This window comes from Harmonia axyridis, chromosome 3, assembly GCF_914767665.1.
Source record: "Harmonia axyridis chromosome 3, icHarAxyr1.1, whole genome shotgun sequence".
Lineage (NCBI taxonomy): Eukaryota > Metazoa > Arthropoda > Insecta > Coleoptera > Coccinellidae > Harmonia > Harmonia axyridis.
Genome location: NC_059503.1, coordinates 53,821,161 through 53,834,086, shown reverse-complemented (window position 1 = coordinate 53,834,086; position 12,926 = coordinate 53,821,161). Strand labels below are relative to the sequence as shown.

Sequence of the window (12,926 nt, the reverse complement as noted above, 5' to 3'; positions counted from 1 at the left end):
TTAATGGTTCATGATTCAATGGTATTCTTAAGAAAAAAAATGTTTGCGACGAGGACTCACATCTTTTCAAAATTTCTGCATTAAAAGTTTTTTCGAAAAAACCTTTCTCATTTTTGATTCTGTCTATACATAGTAGACTTTTTCGGTTTGGACCAAAAATGTCAGGGTTAACATTCGAAGAATGACGAAATGTTACAGCTCTCTGTTTGGGGAACGAGCGCTTAAAGAAAAAAAGAAAATGAAATCTGGAGTAAATATTTCGGTTTCCTGTTAAATTCAAAGGGACAAGGATTATTACATTAACGGTATTCGATTGTTATATCCCTAAAACACAACTCATTATTTAGTCTGTATTTCAACTAGTTCTCCAAATCATATTTCAATGAATGAATAACAATTTACTCATGATGTTGTTTTTGTTTTCCTTACGAACGATCGATAGTTGCTCCTGTAACTGTAGTAAATATTTGGTAAAATATTTACATTTTTCATTCGATTGAATATTGAATACAATCACTTTTATAGTAGGTTCAACAACAATTCATTTGAATCAATTCTATACGTCTCAACTTGATGAAAAATTGTATTATAAAAAAAATGAAAATCTCAATAAACAGAATATTTTGAAAATGAAGTTCGTCATTTCTTTGAAGAAAAAAAAAACTGTTGAGAAAATAGACAATCTCAGGGGAAAAGTTCTTTCTGATATTGTCATCGATTACTTATTAGATATTTGAAAATGGATTTCAGCGACTGCACCGTTTATACAGTGGAATAGTCATGTAGATGACAGTTTTTGGATTTTTGACAAAATCTTAATGAGCATAGTGAGAAATTGTCGACACCATGTATTCTATGCATCTTGAACAGTATTACAGTTCAAAGCAAAGCTTTTTTCTATTCAGAAATATAACCAAATATTTTATATCAAATAATAATAGGAATTATTTGAATGTAAAATGTAAATTATTATTATTATCATAATATTGATGGTAGCGGTTTCTACATCATTGTCATCAGAAAAAAAAATACTATAGATAAATATGAGCATTTGAAGGTGCTGCAATAATGAATTGAAATGAATAATAAGTGATTTTTATTTTTTCTATGTATTCCAGTATTTTGTGTCCCCGCTCCTTTTTTTGAAGTAATATAAAATCATTATCGAAAAAAGTTACTTGATGTTTCAAATCAAGGCCAATTTGTTTATATTTAGGGTAAGTTAAATTTTGCACTCTACTCCTAAATGATTTTGTTATTACTTGAAAGACAAGTTCATAAAAGGGAAAATATTACAGGAACGTCTAGAACGATTATCTTACCTCTCATAATATACATGAGATCCATGCAGGTCAGCAGCGCCAGGTTTGTTCACGAGACGGGCCCCTTGTGTAGTTCGATGCTGCGAGCGACATCTGCAGGGATCGTGTTTGTCCAGGTAATGTGATAGTGTGTCCCATCCTCCGCCAACTCGCACCATAACGTGGTTTCTTAATATCTTAAACAAAATAAAGAAACGCCTAAATTCTCTCCAACCAATCATTTCATACTAAACAGTGATAGATATTTCTTGATTCGTAATCAACATTTCAAATGGTGTCGACAGAAAAGATAAAATATCACAAGTAAGTAATATGTAAATAAACACAAGAAAACAAGCATAATCACATAAAATTCCTCAATAAGAACTCTTCAATAAATTATATTGTTTCATTCAGAAGCAGCATTTTCACATCTCTTCTGAAGTTCATCTGAGACGAAATTCTGAAGGAGATTATGTATTATAATCTTGATTCTTCTTTGAATTCCAATGTCCATTTGCTTATTAAATTCTTCAAAAATTAGCTGGTTCTTCTTGGAGTGCTGATACCAGCCCTTTTCGTAGGTACGACAACTTTGGCCTTGAGTTTTCTGCTGCTGAATACTGTTGTTCTGTTTGGTTCAATAGTGCACATGTTCATGAAATTGATGAATACCTTAAAGCATCTATGAGAATTATCAGTGGACCCATTAATGTCTTCAACAAAAGTCTAATCATTGATCCTTCAGAGAAAGTTCCAGGTTTCAATCTAGCTAGGAAAATATTATGTCTTTTAAATCGATTTGAGACTGGTTATGGTCGTTGCAATAGTATGGTCTTCAAATAGCATTTTATTGAGAGCCCACAATGTGAGTGTGCCTTAAAAGAAACCATTGAACACTTGGTGACTAGTTGTTCAATTTATAAATTTCATGGTGGTTTCCAAGCTATCTATTTATTGTCAGATTTTTTTTGAAGGGTTCTGTAAAACATTTGATACTTCTTTCTGGTTCTTTTCCATTTCGTTTTCAGGAAAAAAGGAAGGTAGGAAAAGATTTTGTTTGGATATAAATAGGTCAGCTTTCTGATTTCGTGTTTTTACTATCAAGACGAAATTTTGTAGCTTGAAATGATTATTTGATCAATCAGCGCATAAATCAAAGACTGCTTAATAGTTATTTATGCAACAAGTGCAAAAAGTGAATGTTTATTGCACTTGACGGAAATTGTGTTGTTCAACTCGGCCTAACGGCCTCGTCGAACAACACGTCGAGTGCAATAAACAATTTTTGCACGAGTTGCATACAACATTTTTTCTACGTTCATGCAAAAAGCAAAAAATGTACAATATGTATCATGCGGTGTGGTCATAGTACAGACAGTTTGCTCTATGGAGGTAGACGGTTACAAATCGGATCAGTTTTGATTAAGGAGTTATACTCGGTAAGGCATTGTTTGTTTATCTCTGGCTGCTAACATTAATACAAAATAATATAAAATATGTAACTGTTTAAAACGTATTGCCAATCTCCCAGCATATCTGATAAATATGTAGTGGGTTTGAACGTTTATGTTTGTCATGATGACAGCACGTTGAAGTAGAATGGATGAGTGCAATAAAAACTTTATTGCACTAGTGCAATAAAGAACTTCTTTTTCCACTAAATATAGTTCAATAAAGTTTTGCTTTTTGCATGAATGTAGAAAAAAGTCTTTAAATTCACGCCATTGTATTTCTCTCAACTTTATGGATAAATAATTAATCGGTAAAATTTCCTGTCGTATAGGTAATTCTTCATTGGGTAAATTTTCATAACAAAATTTTTCAGGAAAAAAATTGGGATGTTGATGCCAATTCATAAATGTACTAGACTTCGATAGCCTCACTACAGAGTCAAATCATGTCGAATCAAAATGATCATAGATTTGTTTATTTTTTCACTGAACAACATTTCAGACACCCAAATTGATTTGACATCGCTGTCAAGTTGAATGTTGTCAGTCTTTCTGACACCGGGGGAGAATCGGACTGACGTTAATCTGTCAAAATTTTTAATGGCTCGAATGAGGTCCAGTTCAATGTTCATTCAAATTAATGTTCAGAGATAGTGAAGATATACCAGCGCAAGTGAAGGACCAAGAGAGTTATCAAGTTTTCATAGCGGAAGAAAAACGTTTTAGAAAAAAATACATCAGATCTCTAGTCGCTTTCTTCCTGTTAGGGATGTGCAATAACATTGGTTCAAAAGTACTACTGACTGCAGCTGAAGATATTATGGAAGTTAATACTGTAGCTAATGTGACTCCTTGGAACAGTACTCCTTGGAACAGTACCTATTCTTACACGGAGAGACATTGTCTGGAATTTGGAACAGGTGCAATTCTGCTGGCGTTTCTGATAACCGGAGCAGTGATATCCTCGATCATGCCTTTCCTGCCTTCGTTGTTACATATGAATATCTTCCTATGTATTCTGCTTTCCATAATGGGATTTTGCCTCATATCTTTAGCAAGACGAGCATTAACAGTTGCATTGGTTGGGGTAGTATTGCTTTCAACTGCAGAAGTTCTAGGAGAAGTTAGCTTTCTGCGTTACACAACGTACTTTCATGGTAATGTGATATCTACTTGGTCGTCTGGAACTGGATGTGCAGGTTAGAAATCTATGACTATAACTCTATGACAAACTTTGAAATGTCTCCTGACAAACTTTCAACATTGACAGTCGTCATAATGCTAATCTTCTCAAAGATCAATTTTTTCCAATGTTTTCCAAGAGCTAAAACCAGATTTCCTTGTTCAAATGGAAGATGTAGGCGCAGAAACTCTAAAAGAGCACAAAAGGCTTAGAATGCGCTTTTACAGATCTGTGATAGCTTTTTGGATCTTGGGAACTTGCAACAACCTTGGCGTATCAGCCATGCTAGCTGGAGCAGTGAATATAATCGAAGTCAATGTTGAAACTGTTGAAAATACTACGGAAACTGGCACCAGAGATTGCACCATGAGTTCCACAGGGTTAATTCTTGTGTGTCAATGTATCGGAGGAGTAGGCACCACTATGATAGCACCCTTCATTCCGATGGTGATTCACTGTAGAATAATCAGTTGTCTGTTATTATATGCAGCGGGTTTTATATTAGTTGCTTTCATAAAAGATTTCATTGAGGTAGCTTTGGTTGGTATTGCTTTGGTATCAATATCCTCAGCTCTTGGGGAGGTAACATTTCTACAATATGCTGCATATTTCAAGAAGGAAACTATTTTGACTTTCAGCTCAGGCACTGGTGCTGCAGGTGATTATTATTGCATTCCATTCAATTCACAGTCCACAAATCTTCAGGAGAGCAATTCATTTGATTCGATATTATATTATAGCTTAGCTTTCTTTTGGCAATTCCTCCTTGAACTGTTCACTGGAATTTTATAATTTTTCCATTTCAGGAGTGATTGGGTCTATATCCTACACACTTGGAGTAGAAAACGGCTATAAATACACTATGTTAGGAATGATAATCATACCAATGTTTATGGGACTAGTGTTCTGGTTTCTTCTTCCAGTACCAACAGAGGAAGACAAGCAGGGTGTAGCCATTCAGAGATCTTGGAACGAAAGAGAAATAAAGACACCCTGGATGGTGATCGTCAAGAAATCGCATCTTGTTCCCAAAGTGATCTACAAATACATAGCACCTCTCGGTGCAGTGTACATGTTCGAATATTTCATCAACCAAGGACTATACGAGCTCATCAAGGTAGAGGATACCCTAATACAGAAACATATGCAGTATCAATGGCTCCAAGTGGCCTATCAAATTGGAGTATTCATATCCAGGTCTTCTGTGAACTGTATTTACATAAAGCACATTTGGATTCTGGCCGTCTTTCAATTGTTCAATGTCGCAATATTCACCACTTGTGCCATATACATGTACATCGATAACTATTGGGTACTGTTTGCTCTTGCATTCGAAGAAGGTTTGTTCGGTGGAGCGGCGTACGTTAACACGTATGTTAAAATTGGAAAGGAGGAACCGGAAGAAGAGAAGCAGTTTATGTCCTCGATGACTTGTTTCGGAAATAATGCTGCCATTATGTTGGCTGGATTTCTTGCTATTTTAGCACATAATCTGATATGTAAGCTTCCAGCACCGAAAAATATGTAGATGTAGAGTAAAAAATTTTATAATACATTAAGTACAATGAATATTAAACATCAGCAACAATCGTTCATATCGATCTAGAAGAATTTTTCATGATGAACTGAAGTTAGTAGAGCAAATTTTGAATGTGAACTTACCCTGACAAATATTAGCACTTTTGTGTCTCCAATCCTGTATTTTCCCTCAGATACTCGAATCATTGGAAATTGTGTAGGACAAGTACATTTTTCGACGAGGTCTCTCACCTGAAAAAAAAAGTTTATTGCTTAAATTTTTTTCAAAAATTTAAATACAATGCGTACTAAAACTATACTACAAATACTATAAATTTGTTATGATGATTCATCAATTCCTCTCATCTAGAAAAATATTGAATAGGTCATTATTTGAGAAAGAGAGAAAGAACGTTGAGGTGAAAATACTGTATTTTATGTACAGCGAGAAAATCCTGTACAGAACACAACGATTCTCCAACTTGCAGAACCCCTTATCTTCAAGAACACCCAAGTCAGGCTTAGGAGAGTCAAGATAGACACCAGACATATTGAACGACTAGAAACTCAATAATTTCGAAAGTATTAATTATAAGATTATAGAATTCATAAGAAGAACCAATGAATCATAACCAATTTTTTTCGTAGTAATTTCATCGAATTCTGAAAGGCTCAATTTTCATGATCGATTTCTAGATTTTACACATTTAAAAACATTGGTACATTCCTTAGTTGAAATGAAATAATAAAAATAATTGGTGAATCATTCTTAGTAATGATTAATAAGCTGAATTGAAATTGACATCAATGTTGTCGGAAACAAAAAGTTAGTGTTATTGTAGTTTTTATAACATTATACAGGATGATTCATCGCGATGGCCCATTAGACGTTTATGAAAACTTATCTTAAAATTTTGCTGAAAATTTCCATGTTGGGATTTGAGCCAATGATTTTATCCCTAGAATATTTTCAGATCTCTACTACTTCCGGTTATACCGGAAACATACTACTTCCTTATTTCAAATAACATACCCAGTTTATTATTGCATTATTATATAGCAATATGCCATACCTTAGGTATGAACTCAATGATTCATAAACTAATGGGCTTCTTATAAAAAAAAATGGTGGCGACGAATAGTCAAATTTTTTTGAATATTTCTGCAGAAAAAGTTTTTTTTCGACATAACCTTTTTCATTTTTGATTCGGTAAATAAGGAGTATTATAAGACTGTTTGCGGTTTGAACCAAAAATGGAAAGGGTATTTATAAGAAGATCTTGAACTTCGACAACTCGAATTCATTAAAACTCAGGATTTTCAAATTAGAAATTAGATTCTTTGATATTCCAGTCAATTCAACATATAAAAAGAGAGAAGGCTAGTTAAGCGAACCTTATATCTAAAATCAATAGTTATCGAGGAAGAAGTTTAAATGAGGAAAAACCGCAATTTCTGAGTGAAGTAGTCGGTGACTTCCGGAAAACACAGAAAGAAACTAAAATCCGATGTAACGACAACTAAATTTGACATTTCAAGAATTGTAATTAATTATTCGTAATTGAAATTTTATTGGTTTATGGAACTCTCAAAAATCCCAACGAAAAATTCATTATAATTCATGAATCAGTTTCTTTCTGTGCTTTCCGGAAGTCACAGACTACTCCACACAGTTAGAAATTGCGGTTTTTTCTCATTTCAGGTTCTTCATCGTAGCCCCCTCTTTTTATTCGTAGAATTGACTGATATAATAAAAAACCACCCAATTGATGTTTAGTAGTTCAGAATTTCACGGCAAATCTCTCTTTATAAATAATGAAATATTCATTCGAACAGTATTTCTGTCTCGTATTATAATTTAAAGTTTAGACAAAACACGCATTTCTATAAAAAATTATTCAATTTGATATACGAAAATAATTCTTATATGAGATAATTGAATGTTTGTCCCAATATTAGAGCTTTTCTCTGAAAACTATAAGAGCAGACCTATATATTTTTAAATATCCAATTCCTTCTACAGAATGTGTACTTCTAAACTGTTGCGATACAATCCAAGAAATTCAAAATTCCGTAAGTTGTTTAAGTATTCAGACTGCAACGATATCCATCTTGGCGTGCTAGTGACAAACCTCTCAGCGTGGACATTTTCGTGGGAACACATTGTACTGTTAGTCTATACACAAGTCATTAACTTCCACAAGATGTTGTGTTTGCATTTGTTATTGTTTTGGCTCAGGTTGTTTTTGATTTGATTGCTAGTGGAACGGGTTCAATTGTTGATTGTTCAGTGAACTTGTTGGTTTTTATTTACAGAAGAAGTGAGACTTTGTAATTGACCTGTAGGTACTGTTAGTTCAGTATTCGTGATGAGATGTCTATTCAGTTACTTCTTTACTTTACAGGAAGTTTCATTCCTCTAGGAATATCTCAATAAATCAATTCAATCCATCAGAACTCGGGACATGGATAATTCATATGCTAAAAATTACTAATTATTTATTCAAAACTTCAATATATTCTTTGTTTTATTAGATTCACCAATGAACCTTATTTAAACCATGTTCGAACGTCATATCAACTATATTTGTAGACGTAAAGAAAATTGCCCAACTAATCTGTTTGCAGAGCTTTCACTAGCCAAATTGCCGCCCTTGACAGAGACTCAATTAACCTTCCTAACAGAAGTCAATTCTGCAGAAGGCAAAAAATTACATAGTTGTACAACTTTGCTTTCGTCATTTTTTTTCGAAATTCGAGACTTTATTGTGAAAAACTGGTTATACATTTACACATTTATGATTAAAGTATTGTTCATTGCTGACTACTACTACTTCCTCTCATCTTTCGGGCAACGTACGAATCCTGCGTTGAAAAAACTTCTCATCTTTTGAAGCGATCCACGAATCGATCCAATTTTTTACCTCCTCATAAGACCGGAAGTGCTTGTCAGCCAGGCCGTGTGCCATTGTGATAGTTCGAGGAAGCAGCATCTGGAGAATACAGCGGGTGGGGTAGGACTTTCCATTTCAACGTTTTCATGTATGTCTGGACAACATTCGCAATATGGAGTCGAGCATTGTCATGCTGTAAAATCACATTATCATGTGTCTCTTTGTGTAGCGGCTGTTTGTCTTCAAAAGCTTGTCTCAAATGGATTAATTGCGTTCGATAACGCCTGTGATTGTTTCAGTCGGTTTTAACAACTTATTATACACTACGCCGAGTTGGTCCCACCAAATACCGAGCATGACTTTGGAACCGTGAACCCATGATTTTCTGCGCTTGTGATTATCTTAATGAACCCATTTTTCGTCCCCAGTCACAATGCGATGCAGAAATCCCTCCGTCTATGTCTTGCAAGCAGATGTTCAAGCCGTTCAACCTCTTTCGGCCTCAACTCGTACGGCACCTAATTTCCTTGTTTCGGATCATTCCCCTAACTTTCAGGCGTTTTGAAATGGTTTGTTGCATCACTACCAATGATTCTGCCAATTCTTGTTGCGTTTGACACGAGTCATGTCCAAGTAATGCTTTCGAAGTCTGCATCTTCGAAAACAATTCACAGCCATGCTGATCTCCGACATCAAAATAACCGTTCTTGAAGCGTTGAAACCACCATCGGCACGTTCTTTCACTAATAGCAGCCTCACCATAGATATTTGAGACTATATTGATGAGCCTTAGCCGCAGATTTCTTTATATTGAAACAGAAAAATAAAATCTTCCGCAAATGACGAGAATTTGGCTCTCAAGCTGACATGTTTAATCGTGAAAAACTTTATCATGCAGACATAAATCGATTATTATTCCATGGCATTATGTACACAGATGTCAGATATCTAAGCTCATTGTATGGCATCTACTATCTTTTTATTTCGACTACCAGTTACCGCTACAGCCATCTATTGCTAAATGGCGGAAACAAAGTTGTACACCATAAAATTGGGTGATGGGGTCTTCTACCGAGAGATTCACATTCTTATTCGGTGATGAATTTCTACACATGGAATATTTGTTGATCAAGCTTGAAATGCTGCCCCTAAATTTTGGCACCCTAGGCGACCGCCTACCCTCTAGCGACGGCTCTGTCTGTTTGGATTAGCAAATATGATATTCGTTACATATTGATATGTTAGAATCCTAGTTGATGAGGCTGTGGTCAAATCAGAGCTTGATGTTGGTAGGTGTTCTTCAAGGTTCCATGTTGTGCCTCTTGTTATTCATTATTTACATGTTTGATCTTTTAGCACACCTGACTCACTGTATTGCTGAAGCATCTTTCGATGATGTTCTTTCTGTTTGACATTAGAATGAGTGCATCGCATAACATGTTCATTAACGCCTCTGAAAGTTGAAGTTTCGTTTATCCCAAAAAAAAGTAATTATCATTAAGGCCATATTGAGCCTTGTAATGACGACAGAAATTTAGGCCTTCATAGAGTAATAAACATAGATAATGGGAGTATGAGCAATTTCTACATGTCGGATTGTGATTTATTTCCAAACCCACAATTTTACCATATCGTTATAAATGTATATTATATTGAATGGAATATATTTATTCCAGTGATTCCCGATTGAATATGCAAGTTTGATTATAAAAGTTTAATAAGTCTACTTGATGAAGGCTATTTAATATAAATCAAATAATTTGACAACTATTGTGTCTAATCCTTCACAATAATATATCTATATGATATATTTAATTTATTTTTGTCTTGGAATATATTCCAATTCCAAGACAAAAATAAACTAAATATATCATATAGATATATTATTGTGAAGGATTAGACACAATAGTTGTCAAATTATTTGATTTATGCAAGTTTGAATATTTTAAATAATATTTTTCCTAATTGTCGAATTCATAATTAGCGGAATATTTATTATTTTGTATCTACTTGCTGAAATCCAAGGTTAGGCAACTTTTGCTCTCCTAGTGTCATCGGTTGTTTCACGTTGTTTGGCGCGTTTGAAGTTTGTTTTTTGAATTTCTGATATTTTTAGGAATTTATTCCAATATATTTTGAGTTAATATGAGACGTTCTTTCACTATGGGAGATAAGAAGTGCGTTCTTTGTTAAGAAACTGGCGAATTAAGTGAAATATCGTATCCCTGATATGCTTTCATTTCCGCGCGCTTCATGTCAAATTTGTTAGTTCATGTTGGGAACAAAATTTGCTTACTGAAAATGCCATGCGTTTCCTTTATCTATGTTTATAACTCTAATGAGGCATTCTACAGGTTAAGGATACTTAATTGTGTTGTAGGATTCGACCATCGAATCGAAATGTGGAAAAGTTTGACAGAATGGTTGGTTTTGAAACTTCGCTCAGACAGTTCTTCCCAATCTATGAAAATGTTTGTTGTTTCGCATTATCTTATTATTTCAGGATCAATCAAATCCAATTCATTATCGATCTTCATATCAAATTCCACGTATTTAGCTCTCGAAGTACGTTTCGCTTTCAATATATTTGGAAATCAGATACGTAGAAGTGATAAACACAAAAGTTCATCATCGATAAATGTACCGAGTCGAATGGGTCCAATTAATCAAATCTTTAAAACGTCGAATAAATTCAGATAAATATCAACCCAAACATCTTGAAATGTGAGTAGGTTGTGAGATTGAAATCACGAAAATGCGTCCTACACAATTCCAACATTCTGGATATGGATGATCGTCATTGTGGAACTAAATTTTATTGACGTGAAATTTGATTTCGAATCGCCAATCGTCCTCTACGTTTATTTGCATAAACGTTGTTCGCGAAGCAATTGCTTGAAAAATATTATGCCAGATTTATCGATGCGATAATCTTCATGAAAAGAAAACACTCGTGTTTCTTAAGGTAAGATGAGGGGTTTATCCTTCGGTTCAACCATTTATGTCACTTTGAATTATATGGGTCTTTCAGTTTGGAACATGTTGCTTCCGATTGTAGAAGTAGAAGCATTGAATTCACTTTGAAAATGAAAAATATTTTTTCATACTAGCGTTTCGAAAGTATTACTTTCCACACGCATTTTCATTTGGAAAGAAGCACTTTCCGCACGCATATGCGTGCGGAAATAGCAAGGGTTTTCCCACATGCAAATATTAAAGAGTCGCATCAATCATAAAATTCAAACGTTTCTCTATGCGGCTGAGTGCACAAAATTATAATTTCTTATAACGTCAGTCAATATCAAAACGAAAACTCTCCTTGAAAGTGATTCTTTTACGCTAGTAGGGAAAATATTGTTCCTAACAGTAAATGTGGAAAGTGCCTTTTCTGCACTCGACACACGACTGCAGTCTCTTGCGGAAGTATCACTTTCCACACTTGTTAGGAAAATAACTATTGTATGAAACGGGTGTTTTTTTTCGAGGTATATAACTTTAAGATGGCATTACTGTTCAAGATGGCGACCGATTTAACAGCTGAAAAGTGATTTATTCTCAGTTTGGTTTGGCAATTTATCACAAATAGACTCACGCCTGAACAACGCTTGCAAATAGTGCAATTTTATTTCGAAAATAATGGTTTGGTGCGCTTTATGGGCTGGTGGAATCATTGGTCCGTACTTCTTCAAAAACGATGATGGCCAGTTGGCAGTTACAGTCAATGGTGATCGGTATAGAGCCATGATTACTAACTTTTTCATTACTGAATTGAACAACCATGATGTCCAGGAGCTGTGGTTCCAACAAGACGGTGCAACATGTCAAACAGCTCGTGCCACAATCGATTTATTGAAAGACACGTTTGGTGACCGCCTAATTTCACGTTTTGGACCTGTGAATTGTCCTCCAAGATCTTGTGATTTAACACCGCTAGACTAATTTCTGTGGGGCTATGTAAAGTCATTGGTCTATGGGGATAAGCCACAAACCCTTGACCATTTGGAAGACAACATTCGCCGTGTTATTGCCGATATACGGCCACAAATGTTGGAAAGAGTCATCGAAAATTGGACGTCCAGATTGGACTACATCCGAGCCAGCCGTGGTGGTCATATGCCAGAAATCATATTTAAAATGTAATGCCACAAGATTATCTTGCGGATGAATAAGATTTATGTCAATCGAATAATCCATCGTTGTTTTATAGCAATTTAAAGTTCTATAGCTCTGAAAAAAAAAACCCTCTCTAATTGTAAATTTTTAAAAAAATTACCAGAAACTTATCATTTGAAGATTCAGGGACTTTGTATCCTTCATTTCACAGAAACTCAAACAATCAAAAAATATAAAATCATCTTACTCAACTTGAATTCATGTACTAGTTATCCCAAACTCTTGAGAACTTCAAGACTAAGAGGAAAAATTTTCGAAGACCTCTGATTTCTTGATGAATAATGAGGAAAATATTGAAAATATATCATAATTGTATTAACTCAAATTTGAAAAATTATGAGAATCAGTCGAGTCGTTCGAATGGCCGTAAATTTTTTTTCTTTGGGTTTAATAGTAATTTTTT

At 34.6% G+C, this 12,926-nt stretch overlaps 1 protein-coding gene across 2 annotated transcripts in view; it reads right to left on the bottom strand.

Moving 5' to 3' along the window:
- Window positions 1–12,926, bottom strand: part of LOC123676941 (GAS2-like protein pickled eggs) — an 86,074-nt gene that overhangs the window by 4,565 nt on the left and 68,583 nt on the right. For both annotated transcript variants that reach the window (XM_045613281.1, XM_045613283.1), the window contains exons 6-7: window positions 5,601–5,708; window positions 1,323–1,498 (exon numbers count right to left, since the gene is read on the bottom strand). In XM_045613281.1, the coding sequence (XP_045469237.1) occupies window positions 1,323–1,498; window positions 5,601–5,708 (284 nt within the window). The remainder of the gene's footprint in view (window positions 1–1,322; window positions 1,499–5,600; window positions 5,709–12,926) is intronic.